Source organism: Microcebus murinus, chromosome 5, assembly GCF_040939455.1.
Source record: "Microcebus murinus isolate Inina chromosome 5, M.murinus_Inina_mat1.0, whole genome shotgun sequence".
NCBI classification, from domain to species: domain Eukaryota; kingdom Metazoa; phylum Chordata; class Mammalia; order Primates; family Cheirogaleidae; genus Microcebus; species Microcebus murinus.
This window is the reverse complement of record NC_134108.1, coordinates 90,297,213-90,312,859: the sequence shown is the minus strand read 5'-3', so window position 1 is coordinate 90,312,859 and position 15,647 is coordinate 90,297,213. Positions and strand designations below refer to the sequence as shown.

Here is a 15,647-nt window from a genome sequence, read left to right as displayed (position 1 = left end):
GTGTTTTCTAGAATTTTCCATGCTTCCATACTTTTTCTAACCCTCTAGCTTTTGCTCATTTTCATTATCTCTGCATGACTTGGATAGGTTACTACATCCCAGCTTACCACTATCTGCATTAGTCAGCTTGAAATGCCATAGCAAAATGGCTATGAGCCTCCAAAGAGACTTGGAGACTTCAGCAGAAATTTATTTTCATACTGTTCTGGAGGCTGGAAGTTCAAGACTAGGGTCTGCATGGTCTGGTTCTGGTGAGGGCCCTGTTATGGGTTGCAGAGAGCCACCTTTCTCCTGTGTACCCACATAGCCTTTCCTGGGTGGGGAGGGGTGTGGACAAAGGGAGGGAGGGGAGAGACTGCTCTTCCTCTTCTTATAAAGCCACAAATTCTATGGGCTTAGGACCATACCCTTATGACCTCATTTAATCTTAGTTACCTTCTAAAAGCCCTAACACCAAATATAGTCACATTGAGAGTCAGGGCTTCAACTTATGAATTGGGGAAAGATATAATTCAGTCCATATTTGTCATCTTTTATACATGTCTATAGTATCTTCTCTTTTCTTAGAATGCAATGCATTGAAATCACACATGTGTTATGCTCTTCCCTGTTTACTTACCTGTGTCTCCTCAGAACATGAGTTCCCTTAGGCCAGATTCTAACATCTCGCCATTGTGTCCCAGGTTCAGTATCTGGCACTTAATGGGCATCGGGTAAATGTCGGTTGAATGAATGAAGAAATGATACCTTATTCTGATTATTTACCAGGTCTTAGCAGAAAATGCCATAATTAAAGCAGGGGTAATAAAACTGTTAGGTCTAAGCAGATACTTGGGACTTTGCTGAAGATAGAACATCAAAAGAAGCCTTATGTTCATTCAGGTACTGAACTTCATGGACTTTAGTCTCCTGCAAAGTCCTCATCAAAGTGGGAAAATCTACATGTCAATAAAGTTAAACATTGATCAATAGTCATGACTGGGCGAGGAAGCAGGTGTTACACCTGTTCAGGTGAGTAGCACAGCAAAAATTTGTAAGGTTTTATTTCAGATAAACACGTTTTTTTAAGAATAGGGTACACAATCTATTAATTATATCTATTGCACAAATGACTATGTGATAATGTACTCAACAATAGACTAAAATTAAGTTTAAAAAAGAAGACACTGAAATGAGGCCTGTACAAAACTTTATTGTACTCTGAATAACAAGCATGTAACAAAATTGTAAGCATGACAAAAATGAAATATCTCAAATTCTATTCCTTACAAAAAGCATTAGGAACAATACACAAAGACTATGCGTAATATTTTAAAGTCTGCTAAAAATATCAATACATTCTAGGATTTGTGTAGTTATCTTTCCTTTCAACTAGGACATTTATTCCCATTAGCTTTGCTACAATGAAAATTAACATATATGAACATACACATATAAGTAAAAAGGAAAATGAGAGCATACAACAAAGATACCTATTAATCAGCAAGTATGAAGTCTTTTGGGTACTTCTGAATTTACATTTTCTTTGAATAGGTTGTACAATGAACCATTTTTTCTTAAATATTTTTAATGTTACATGATTTTGACCATTCCCAATGTAATTAATACTCTTTCTTAGCATAATCATTAATCTAATTTGAGAGTCTGAAAATGAAATAAGAAATACATTAATCTTATTCAGAGGTGATGTTTAAAACAACATTGAACAACAAGCAGTCCACTGACCCTTACGATAGGCACAGACATTGGCGTAAATGACAAATACGGCAATATTTTCTATCCCAGCTGAATATCAGCCCTGATCTTATTTCCAATGACCAAATATATGTTTTGGGTAATGTAGAAGCATGAGCTATGAGATGGGAAACATGAAATTCACACAAACATGAAACTGAACTCAAATCGCTACAGCATGGAGGCTGAATGTGAACTATTTCACAGTGACTAAAATCGACCGGCTAGCAGGCAATGGTGGATTTTTATATTTAACTTTGATTAGAACAAATGGACTTTACAAGAAACCCTTGAGATTTAATTAATGCTACTAATCTAAGGGCTCCAAATTACGGAGGAGCCTTTAAAATCAGTATATGTGACCTTGCACATGTTTTTCCATAAGGAAAATAAAAAAAAATAAAAATAAAAACACCGAGGTACTTTAGTTTCTTTTCAAGGGATTACTGTTGGTTATCTTCCTGAGATGCAAAAGACCACAAAAGAAAAGCACCATGCCTACGTTGCTGAATGAGGCATCAGACACTAATAGTTTGGTCCTTTTCTAAATGGATCTCTTCCGACAATGACACTGAAACATAGTGATGGGTCACAGATGCCAGGGGGGCCTGGTTGCCCTCGGATTCCAGGTTTTCCATGATCTCCATCTTTGCCAGGGACACCTGGGTCTCCCGGGGTACCTTCTTTGCTTATTCCAGGAGGGCCCTCTGGACCTAAGATGAGACATTGGCAATAGATGAACAGAGAGGACTTTGGGTTGTTTTTTTTTTTTTTTTTTTTTTTTTTTTTGATGGTGAAATAACTGATTCTGCAAGAAATTTAAACTGAAAAATAAAACCTCTTGAACACTTTACATACGTGCACTAATTTAAAAGAGGAGGCATTCTCTTGCTAATTCTACATGCTTTCCCCTCTGAAAAGAACCCTCCAAAAGTAAAGAGTAATTTTTGAAAAATCAGGCTAAGCATATTAATATAGTAATCATGCTACAGATTAAGACATTAAGCTAACATTCTAATACTCTAATTTGTGGATTGTCCGAACTTATTTTTTCCTTTCAGCCTATCTTTTGCCAATATTATTATAAATTAGCAGGTGCTACATAGGTAAGCCAAAGCTCTAAAAGTCTTTCTTGTGCCATATCTGCAGTAAAAATGACTATATCCATCATATATACACACACATATATACATATATATTTAGTTTCCATATCTAAATACATTGTCATTGTCATAGCATAACAGTCATCAACACACATAGGTTTTATATCATTAATTTGTGAAACATTGCCTGATTAGTTCAATTAGCGTGGTCCAGAACAGAAAAGTTAACTTAGGATACTGGCCATTTAAAGATGATTCCAAATAACAAAAACAAAATATTCAGGTTTTGGGATGGAGCAGAGAGGTTTGGAATATTGCCTACTACTCTACTTACTGCTGCTACTACTAATAAACATCTATTTAGAACTTAACTAGGCTTGTAGGTACTGTTCTGTTTTACATAAATAGTATTAAATAATTTGATCCACTCAAAAGCCTCATGAGTTAGTAACATCTGAAATGATAATAGCAAACATTTATTGAAAACATAACTATGATTATCATGCGCTGTTCTGAAAGAACTACATAGAGTAACTCATTTAATCTTCCAATAATGCCATGATGCAGATAACATTATCATCACCATTTTACAAATGAGGAAACTGAAGCATGGCAAAGTTAACTAACACAGCTATCAGAGGTTATTTAAGAGTCCACTTTAGCATTATTCTACTTCCCTAAGAGTCATAAAGATTAAACAACATTGTACGCTGGGTAAGCAGTGGTAACTAAAAGCATTCTAGACCTCTTCTAAGGAGTAGATATTAGACAATCTAAATGATATGCAAGAGATAAGCCTGAATGATTCATGAATATAAGATAATACATGAAAAAATATCCTAAAAGATAGACCTCAATATCTTAAATGTGAATCACTCAAAAAACGAAAGAAATATCTTGGTTTCAAATTATTTGACATAGATCAATAATGATTTTTCTTAAAGAAAAATGTGTAGCAACACTTAGAATGATATACCAGTTCTTACCTGGGGGGCCAGGAGGACCTTGTTCTCCAGGGTACCCAAACCCTTGGCTGCCCTTTGCCCCGTTTCTTCCTGGCAGGCCTGCAGAGTGTCAAACATGTGAGCAAGCTTACTTTTACCGTAAAATCACTGCCTTCTAGTGATTCTTCCTTTCAAAGCTGTTCATATACACATTGAAAAGAAAAATGTCTTTTAAAAATATCTTGCCACCTATTTTTTATTACTAATGGGAAACAATTTCTTGAAGCAAAAAATTCTAAAATTATCAGTGGTCTAGATACAAGACTTAATGGGAATCGAATATTAAGAAAAGAAAATGGTTTGAGATTACCAACCCTCTGTGTTAATCATAATTGTTCTTTCATTACTGTCACAAAAGATCTAAGTTGTTAACATAATATTAAACAAAAAGGAAAGATTTATCAACCAACATTTCATGTAAACATTTACAGGCAAGGAGAAGTTGTGTGCTATAAGGAAATTCGTTTGCAAAACATAATTCTTCCTATAAGAGAAAAAAAAAATCTTGAATAAAGTAACGTTGTAGAAAGTTACCAAAGTTAAAAGACATGTCTGTGATTTTCCATTTAAATACCTTATCAGCCTCAAGCAAAGTTTCTAAGAACATTGTCAACCTTTTCTAATTTGTAACTTCACGTGTTCATAATTTTGAACTCTCTACTTGAGAATATTGCATCAAGAAAACAATTGCTCTTTAATTCAGTTGACAAATTACTTAAAGACTTACAAAGATTTTTTTTTCTATCATGAAAACAAACTTAACTCTTGCCTACTAAATGAAAACAGAGTGTGAATACAAAAAAAAATGCCTTTTAGAAATTCATTTGCTTATTCAAACAAGTTAAGTACCTTTTAATCCTCTGGGCCCTGGGCGTCCAGGCACACCCATTAATCCAGGAACACCATCTCTTCCTGGCAAACCAGGAAATCCTCGGGGACCTTCTGGGCCTATGGGACCAGGTGGCCCAGGAATACCAGGGGAGCCATGTTGGGACTGGCAATGATCACAGTTCTGGATTCTCCCACTCTGAAGTAAGACTGGTAGCTGGGCTTAAAAACAAAGAAACCCCACCCTGTATGTTTAAATGGTAATTTGAAGTTAATATCTCTAATAATGTTTTTTTATTTACAGGAAAAAAAAAATCTATGAACATTGAATATGTACATACCTCTTAGCCAATAATTTCACTTCTAGGTATTTAACTATGGAAATATTCATTGCTCTGTGCAATAATTTTATTATAGCAATTGCTTAAAATAGGGATAAAAGTAAAAGTTGCCACCCAAAAAAAGAAATTGGTAAATTGTAGACATCCATATTTATGAAATAAATTATCAAGAATTATATTACAAAAGAAAATTTAATTAATGGTAAAATAATAAATTGCTTTATTAAAAAGATTGTAACCATATATATAATATTCCATCTTTATAAAAATGTTCATTATAAAAAAAGCAGAAAGGGTCTTATAAATGTTGTGTGTTTTCTTCTTTTTCTTACCTATATCTTCTAAAATTTCTACTAAGAATTTGTATTACTTTTGTAATTTGAAAAGTTATTACAACTTTACATTTGAGACTTACCTCTTAATACGTCAGTGCAAACTTGTCGAATAAATTGTTCTGAAAATTCTCTTCCCTGCATCAAATTATTAAGTGTTATAACATGTACATGTAAAAAGCAAAGAAAATATAAAACTTGAAAGAATAAGAATACATACGGGCTTCCCATCCAAACCAGGAGGTCCCTGAGGACCTGTTTCCCCAGGTTGCCCCTTGGGACCCGAAGGCCCCATCAGGCCATCCATCCCAGATTCTCCTTTTGGTCCAATGGCACCTCTGATACCAGGTTCTCCCTTTTCACCTCTCTAAAACCAAGAGAAATCTTTAAAAGTTCTAGTAAATATTTCAGAAGGTATAATTGCATCATAAAAGTTCTTACAGATACGACTATGAATATATATGTGTGTGTGTATATACATAGATAGATAGATATAGATATAAGCTATGTAGAAAATAGCTGGGAAATACTGTTATTGACCAGAAGAGAAATATCATTATCATATTAAACTGGTATTTATCCATACAGCTAACCATCCAGCCCTACAAACATCTACTATTTATTGATATATGGTATCGGCAACATGCATAGTACCAGAGATAAAGCAATAGCCATGACAGAGTCCTGTTCTCAAGGAGCTTGCTTTAAAGTGGAACAAATACTGAAACATATAATATTCTTTATTTAAAATATGCAGAAAAATTTAGCTTCCATTCTAGAAGAAGAATCAATAATATTGGCAAATATACATCATGTCTAATTCAGTATAAATGTATATATTCTGAAAATCACTAATTAGAAACTTCTATTGAAGAACGTGAAGGACATGTTTGCAACTCAAAGCCAACTTTACACAGTATCAAAATCCAAGCAATAAAGACTAGACAAAGGGAGCATAATATATGAAGAAACATACCTCTCCTTTTACACCATGATGGCCTTGAATTCCCTTTGGAAATTAATAGGAAAAAATTATAATAAATGTTTAAGCTATAGTACTAGTAATGTGATATGCACGTTTTACCACACATTTAATATAACTTTAATATTCAGTTTGGAACATATTGATAGGATTAGTGACAGAATTACACATATGAGACCTTTTTTTGCCTTTTTAAAGGAGGCTAATCACTAGGAAATATGTTGACTGAATAATATAAAACACTTTAATTTGTATAACTGTTATATTCTTAGATATGGATCAAATAATGTAGTTTAGCATGGAATTCTACTGGATTTAAAAATATATTACCATTTTAAGAAAAACAAAAGTTAAGTTTTGATTGGGTACTATTGACAAAGAATGAATTAAAGCAAAGATACCATTAAAAGTCACTAATAAAAGAGAAAACACAAATTTGTCCTGTGTCTGAACCACTCACTGCTGGTAATTAAGACCCTAGAGAAGCAGTGTAATGTAAAATATGGGTTTTTCTCCAATGATAAAAACACTACGGAGCCCAAGCATGAAGTTCACTGTAATTACTAGCGGCATCTGGACGGCTCTATTAAATTCTTTCCCAGTCAACTCTCTCACATATTCACTCCAATGACATATTATAGATAAAAACTCTCAGGAAAGGCATACAAATTTTCCAGTTTTGAAATTCATTGTACATTTGAGCTCTAAAATCACCCAATATCAGTTCAAGAAAAGCGGTCTAATTTTCATATACACAGGTACAGTTTCATTATTCAACTTTAAAAACCAATGTTCTGCAATTCAATATGAAATTTAATGTGTAACATTTCACACAATGAAGTTTGAGTTTGGGTGTATCTCTTGATTTTTAGGTTCCTTAAACATGGTATTTAAATTAGACAAAGGAAAGAAAGAATTATGTAAAATCATTTGTCACAAAGAAAGGTAGATTCTCAAAGTAAAATGCGAGCATAAAAACACCAAATAGTTAGTCTTATATAAAAATCTATTAGTGAGTAAAACATTCTCTGTGTGGCCATTCTTAAATTCTGTTTCTGAAGAAATGCAGGGGAGATCCCTTACCAGACAAAATCCTACAACTGGAGCCAATGTAAGGAGAAAGATAACACAGTAATTTCTGAGTATGAGAACTGAATTAGAGTCGAAACTGAAAACAGCTGTCATCTGAGCATCCATTAAGATGATTTTGTGAGAGAAACATGCACTTGGACTCCATTCACAAAACAAGGGCCAAAAAATTACACACATGCAGCACTTGGTAGGATGACAGGTAACTAAGAATTTGTTTACATAAAGAGCTTGGAATGACTATTCAGCTGCTGAAAAGCAACAGCTGTTCTGGTCCCTGGTTGCTTCATATAGACTCAGCTCCTGGCAGTGGGAAACATGGCTTCCAAGAAATTTAGGGCAGAAGCTTTTCAGGGAATCCAAATCCTGCCTTAAGAGAGTAGACACGTTATTCTCCTTGAGAAGTGAGAAAAAACAAGTTAATGGAACTTTGGAGGAAGTGTCATCTGTAAGCCAATGAGCTAGCTAAGTTGTGGGCTCAAATTCCAAAGGAAAAAGCTTTGGTTTTGTTTGTTTGTTTGTTTGTTTTCAGATAGTTATTATGAGTAACAATTTTGGGTGAAAGACCCGGGTTGTAAAGGTTGAATGGATGAAGGGGCAAACGTCCTAAGAGAACAGCTATTTATAGCTATGCTGTCATTAATTTAGGGAAATTCAGAGAGTTGATCTGTGTTGCCAGGGAGGGGAATAGGGAAAGAATTGGTTGTATCATCAAGTGGGTTTGAGTGGGGTGGAAGAGCATGAAAATTAAAAGACATTTTTTATTGAACATAATCGTACTCAGGCAAATTCAATTCCCTTCTCCTCTCAGTTACTTTTGCTCTTATTAGTAGCTTCTAAATTATCAACTCTTCTTTCATCTGAGATCATGAGGGAGAATGTTTGGAAGAATAGGGCCCCAAGGTAGTCCCCTCCAATGGCCCCTCAGATGTCCTCAAGCAAGGAAACGAGGCCCCTGTCCTTGGAAATATTACTACACAGTTTTATCCCCCTATCTCCAGAGCTGGTGTCATGGCTGAATGTTTCTCCCACTCATACTCAGAGAAAGAGGTATATCCCATGGGAAAACTCACATATATACCTTGTCCATTCAGTTCAGACCAAGTTGGAACTGAGCTCATCACTCAAACTATAGGTAGTGCAGCAGCCAACATGCAATGTTAAGTACCAATCACTTTTATGATTTTGGGGTCCATGTTGGCTCTGAGTAAACTCATATGCCACATGACAATCTCACTGAAACACTACCCAATGAGAAGAGTTTAGTCAAGGGAGAAACAAAGCAATCTTATTATGTGTCTGTTCCACAACACAGTCCCTCTAGATAGCATTTTAATAAGCCTCTAGAGTAGTAAGTTATATCTTTGAGAAAACTAAAGGGAAACAAGTACGTTCCAACACTATGTGTGGCCCCAACTGTTCACATTTGAAGAAGCAAATCAAGACTAACCAGCAAGTTTGGAGACGATGCCATTGTGTGGCTGACTGTGTTATTCAGGCCAATAACTCATACAAGATATGAGTGGAATTTTCCACCTTCAGGCATTTACTTGGCCAGAAGTAAGTATTGAAAACCAAATTTCACAGCCACCAAATCTACCAGTGTGGGAAAGTGAAAATATAAAACAAACAATTAATCATTACCACCATCACTCCTACATCTTCAACCTAGTATGCTTAGAATGTGTGTTATATCTATTCTTCTCTGCACCCACTGTTATTGGCAAGTATCCCTCTCTCAGCATTGTTCATTTATGTAACTCATTATTTCATTTTTCATCAAAGGAAAAACAAGAATACCTGTTGCCCTGGCATTCCGTGTCTTCCATTTTCTCCCTTTTGACCCTTTAACAATAAATAAACATCATTAATTAGTTTGCACACTTATGATGCAATCACATACACAATACAAACTACATATTACCCTGAAGTACAGAAGAACTGTCACAAAAGCAGTGACACAAATATGTAAATTATGTGAGAGATGGAAAAAGCTAGTCACTCACAGGAAAACAAGAAGTAAAGGAATGTCATCCTAATCTTAGAGTTAAAATGGTTTGAAGACAAGGAAAAACACAACTGGTTTTGGGTGAACATGAAAGAATTCTAGGCAATGAGGATGTTCTGCTGAGCTCATATTATGACATTATAATATTCATTTTAAACTATGAAAGTAGTTTAAAAATCCAATGGATGTGAACATATTATTAATTTCAATGACACAGCTATGTCTAGTATATGAACTTGAGGTGCCCAAGAGGTAGCTAACTGCAATGTAAAAGTGTGGGGGGAAAGAAATTGAATGGACTTAAGGAGACCAGAGAGGAAAATATCAACTATGAACACATGAGGACAAAAAGACCTCTTTAACATTTTATTTTAAAAAATTAAAACATATTTGTACATTTTTGTAAAAAAAAAATGAATGAAAGTCTTTAAATCAAGACAAATAAGAAGAGAGAAAAATTAATAAAGACATAAACACATGTCCATTCAATAAATATTTTTATATTCACCATATATAGGACATCACACTAGACCCTGAAGCACTACTTCAATCCTATATTGGACAAGATAATTAGCAGTTTCTAGGAAGACATATGCCTAGATAACACATTCAATGAAAGATTAAAAAAGTAGATTAGTGATTAAAATTTCAAGTCACTCTGGCCTAGTGATTTATTCATTGACTTATATAAGTTAATTCTCAATATTTATTGAGCAGCATCTATTTTCTGGCACTTAGGGACACTGAAACAAAGGTATCATTGTTGCCTTCAAGTTTCTTACTGTGTGGTAGGAAAGATAAGCAAATTAAATCAAGAATGATGAAAATACTGTCTTGTAGGTATACAATGCATAATTAAACATCAGGACTGGATACCATTGGAAGTTAGGGAGGGGCAGCTGACTGAGAGGGTAGCCACTGTGACTCACCCTTGGGTTCAGCCTTAAGGGATGAGTCAGAGGTGGCCAATTGGAAAAAGGATAGGAGGGTGTACCAGGGAGAGCAGACACAGAGCCAAGGCACATAGCTCATTTTGGTTAAAGCAGCCCAACAGAAATGGATAATAGCGGGCAGAGTGGCAAGAGATAACACTAAAGAAGATTCAGTCAAACCAGGAGGCACTTTGTGGGACAGATTTTATGTTTAAATGTGTGGGGCACCATTAAAGGATTCCAAAGCAGATGCACAGCTTAGTTATTTCATGCTAGTAAAAGTATGGGGGGAAGGAAATAGAATGGACTCAAGGAGATGCATTAAGAAGATATTGTGGTAACCCAGGCTCCCTGATAAGAAACAATTAGGACAGTGAGGATGGAAAAAAAAGGGCCAAGTTCAGGAAATATTTAAGGTTGATTGCTGTGACAAGGAATCTTTATGTAGGAAGTGGTTTATGGGGAAAGATGACAAGTTCAGTCTTAGACATGTTGAACTTTTAGGTGCCCAGGAGGTATCTAAATAAAATACCAAGAAGGAAATTGGAATATATGGGTCTAGAACTCACAGACCCTTACCTAAAATTCACCTCATATTGTATGAATACTTGAAGATCCTCCATAAAAAATTATCTGAAAACAACTGAATTTTGTCATGCTACTCTAGAGGTTTCATATATGTTATGAAGAATAAATTCATGAGTAGGGATTGTTAAAACTGTGAACTTAGTAGATTTTGACTATTATTATTCAAATTTGAAATTTCTTTGTATGCCTCTAGAAATTCTAGGACTTTCAGAATTCTATATTTGTGAAATTTTTCAAAATATTTTTCTATTTAAGTTTATTCTGAATAGCAGAGCCCAGACACTAAAACTGAGATTTGAATTCATAGAAACCTCATTTAAATACTGTCCGGATACTAGACTTATTACTATAATTCATGGTTGAAAAAGTTTTATATTTCTAAAACTTAAAAGATTGAAAGACCATCAGATATAACTTATTCTGGATAAGTATATCATTGACTCAGCTAGTGACATCCTATTCAAGGGTCATCCTTTAGTGAACGAAAAATCCGTTTTCACAGCCACTTAAATTAACTGAGGTGAAACTATCCTCATCTCCCAAAGTGGCACCCTAGTTCTTCTCTTTGCCTTTGTTGCTAAGACACCCCAAACTAAATGTCTTTCTAAAACACCCTAGGTTTCCTCATCCTGATACAATTTTCCGATATAATTTTCCTTCCTTATATATAATAATAGTTTGAGTATATTTTATACTTGATGTTAGGGTTTTTAATCGAATTTATTTTTGCCATTTTTCAAATCATTTTTGGAAACAATCATACTATAAATATATAAATAAATACACATCAGAAGCATGTAATAAAATCCCTATCTTTATTTTGTTGAATCATTTGGTTCCCAAGTTTTCTATAACAGCGAAGTGGGGAAGGATCTTAAAGTTAGATTTGATGTTGTCTGAGAAGCTCAGCAGCATAAAGAAAGGATTTAATAATTAGATATTGATGGTGAAGCAGGAAGGAACTAGAAAAACAATTATAGGAATTAAAAAGAACAAAGTCCTAATTTTATTACTTAGCACCTGCCCCAGAAAAGTAAACAACAAACCTGAACACCTTTTTCACCTTGGTTTCCTTTGTCCCCCTACAAAAAAAAAAAAAATGTAACATATGTCATAATCTATTATATTCTGTATCCTTTCAAATAAACATGTTTTTCTTCAGCAGAGAAAAATACAAGGTCTCATGCAAATTCCACAAGTGCCTATATATACAGAAGCTGATCCTAACACAGTATTTGGGAAGAGAACAAAACCACATTATGTCAAAATGATATTCTAAAAGAACACTTTCTTGTGCTCCTACATTTGAAAGCAAATTTACCACAATATCTATTTGACCAGAAAGAAGAAAACTCTTCTATATTGTTCACAGTCTGAGGTTAAACAAACTAACAAGAAGAGGACTCATTTTAACAAATATTGTTTTATGAAATCAAACTGAAAATCTTCCATTAAGCTATTAGTAGCCACAAGTTTATAGGAAACAATGACAAAGTAAAATATAAAGTTTCAATGATAGTTTAGAAAATATGTGCTTCAAAAATGAGCCTTTGGAGATAAATTCATATTTCATAAGTTTCATAGAATTTCTCAGCTAGAAGGAAAATTAGAGACCAACTAGTATAATATAACATTCTTCTTTATATAAATAATGAAATTGCAGATCAGGAAAGGTAAGCACTTGCCCAAAGTTGGGATTGGACACTGTTTCCAAATTTCCTTTCTACCTCATCATGCTATTTAAGTATAGAGTACAGTTCTGTGTTTATAACAAAGAAAATACAGATTTTTTTGTAAACAGCAAATTTTTGAGCAAGAAAATTCTCTTAAGCCCAATCATACATCCACAGTAGCTTTCCTTAACATTCACTGAGGGTCTAACACTTAACTGTTTCTGTAAGGGGTTATCTGTGTCTCAGCAAGTGCTGCCTACTGCTCATCAGAACAAAAAGGTCAAGGAGCACACTACATACAATAACCTAGGGGCCAAGTAGATAATACATGATGGATAGAAAATGAAATGGTAGAAAACAGCAAGGGATGTGAAAATGGAGACATAAAAGTTTGTATCTTTTTCAGAACAAAAGCCAGTATATTTACATTTAACCCGAAATGTATGCACCTGCAGTAATATGGACTTTTGAGGCACAAGGGCATCAGCATCAACAAGGTTGCCCCTTAAAAACTCCAAACAATACTTCAGATGAAGGTCAAGTTTCCTTTGTTTGACCAAAATAAGAAAGAGAAAGAGATTACAACTGATATTGCAGAAATGTAAAAGATCATTAGAGACTACTAAGAGCAACTATATGCCAATAAATTGGAAAGCCTAGAAGAAATGGATAAATTCCTAGACACATACAACCATGACTGAACCAGGAAGAAATCCAAAACCTGAACAAACTAATAAGAAGTAATGAGATAGAAGCAGTCTCCCATCAAAGAAGAGCCCAGGACCTCAGAACTTCACTGCTGAATTCTACCAAGCATTCAAAGAAAAATTAATACCTATTCTACTTAAACTCTTACAAAAAATTAAGGAGGAGGGAATACTCCCAAATTTATTCTATGAAGCCTATATCAACCTGATACCAAAACCAGACAAAGACACACACACACACACACAAAAGAAAACTAAAGGCCAATATCTTTGATAAACATAGATGCAAAAATACTCAACAAAATACTAGCACACCAAATTCAACAACATTCATCATGACCAAGCAGGATTCATCCAGGGATGCAAGGATGGTTCAACATGCACAAATCAATCAATGTGATACATCATATCAACATAACAAGGACAAAATCATATGATCATTTCAATTGATGCTAAAAAAGCAGTCAATAAAATTCAATATGCCTTCATGATAAAAACTCTCCCAAAACTGGAAATAGAAGGAATTCACCTCAACATGATAAAAACTATATAGGACAGATCCACGGTGAGTATCATACTGAATGTAGAAAAACTGACAGCCTTTCCTATAAGTTCTAGAACAAGACAAGGATGCCCACCGTCATCACTGTTATTGAACATAGTACTGAAAGTTCTGGCTACAGCAATCATATAGGAGAAAAAAGTAAACGGTATCTAAATTGGAAAGGAAGAAGTCAAACTATCCTTCTTTGCAGACCATATGATCTTATAACTACAGAAACCTAATGACTCCATAAAAACTCTTAGGACTGATAAATTAAGTTCCAAGATACAAAATCAGCATACAAAAATCAGTAGCATTTCTATATGATAATAGCAAATAATCTGAAAAATAAACCAAGAAAGTAATCCCACTTACAAAAGCTACAAATAAAATGAAATATCTAGGAATAAACTTAACCAAAGAAATGAAAAATCTCTTCAACTAAAACTATAAAACATCGATGAAAGAAATTAAAGAGGACACATAATAATGGAAAGATATTCCACATTCATGGATTGGAAGAATCAATGTTGTTAAAATGCCCATATTACCCTACACTCTAAAAATTCAGTGTAATTCCCATCAAAGTGCCAATTACATTCTTTACAGAAATAGAAAAAAGAATCCTAAGATTTAGATGGACCCACAAAAGACACAGAATAGTCAAAAAAGCCATCCTGAGCAAAAAGAACAGAAGTGGAAGAATTACCTTACCTGACCTCAAATTATACTACAGAGCTGTAGTAACCAAAACAGCATAGTAATGGTATAAAACCAGACACACAGACCAATGGAACAGAATAGGGAACCCAGAAATAAATGTCTATAGTGAACGTATCTTTGACAAAGCTACAGTAGGGTAAGGACAGTCTCCTCAATTAATGTTGCTGGGAAAATTGGATATCCATGTACAGGAGAATGGACTAGATCTTTATCTTTCTCCATATACAAATATCAAATCAAAATGGAGTAAAGAATTTAATCTAAGACCCAAAACTTTGAAAATACTCAAAGAAAACATTGAGGAAATGCTTCAGGACATTGTTCTGAGCAATGATTTCTTGAGTCATATCCCCAAAGCATAGGCAACCAAAGCAAAATTGGACAAATGGGATTATATCAAGCTTAAAAGCTTCTGCAGAGTAAAGGAAATGATCAACAAGGAGACAACTCACAAAATGGAACAAATTACTTGCAAACTACCCATTTGACAAAGGATTAATAACTAGAATATACAAGGAGCTCCAACAAGTCAATAGGAAACAATCAAATAATCCAGTTAAAAATGGGTAAAGGATATGAATAGATATTTCTCAAAAGAAGATATATATATATGGCCATCAGGTATATGAAAAAATCCTCAACATCTTTAGTCATCAGAGAAATGCCAATAAAAACTACAATGAGATATCATCTCGTCCCAGTTAAAATGGCTTTTATAGAAAAAAATAGGCAATAACAAATGCTGGAGAGGATGTGGAGAAAGGGGGACCTTTACACACTCTTAGTTGAAATGTTAAATTAGTGCAACCACTTATAGAGAACAGTATGGAGGTTCCTCAAAAAATTAAAAACAGAACTACCACATGACAAAGCAATCCTACTGTTGGGTTTATATCCAAAGGAACAGAAGCAGTATATCAAAAAGACATCTGCATTCCATGTTTATTGCAGCACTATCCATAATAGCCAAGATTTGGAATCAACCTAAGTGTCCATCCATGAATGAATGGATAAAAAAATTGTGGTAAATATACACAGTGAAATATTACATAGTCACAA

The 15,647-nt window shown here is 34.3% G+C and overlaps 1 protein-coding gene across 1 annotated transcript in view; it reads right to left on the bottom strand.

The window, feature by feature from the left end:
• Positions 1 to 1,174: 1,174 nt before the first annotated feature.
• COL21A1 (collagen type XXI alpha 1 chain) overlaps positions 1,175 to 15,647 on the bottom strand; it is a 179,064-nt gene continuing 164,591 nt past the window's right edge. Inside the window, exons 23-30 of the mRNA XM_076003284.1 lie at positions 11,988 to 12,023; positions 9,214 to 9,258; positions 6,319 to 6,351; positions 5,563 to 5,709; positions 5,426 to 5,480; positions 4,691 to 4,891; positions 3,824 to 3,901; positions 1,175 to 2,447 (exon numbers count right to left, since the gene is read on the bottom strand). Coding sequence (XP_075859399.1) covers positions 2,260 to 2,447; positions 3,824 to 3,901; positions 4,691 to 4,891; positions 5,426 to 5,480; positions 5,563 to 5,709; positions 6,319 to 6,351; positions 9,214 to 9,258; positions 11,988 to 12,023 — 783 coding nt within the window. The 3' untranslated portion in view covers positions 1,175 to 2,259. The remainder of the gene's footprint in view (positions 2,448 to 3,823; positions 3,902 to 4,690; positions 4,892 to 5,425; positions 5,481 to 5,562; positions 5,710 to 6,318; positions 6,352 to 9,213; positions 9,259 to 11,987; positions 12,024 to 15,647) is intronic.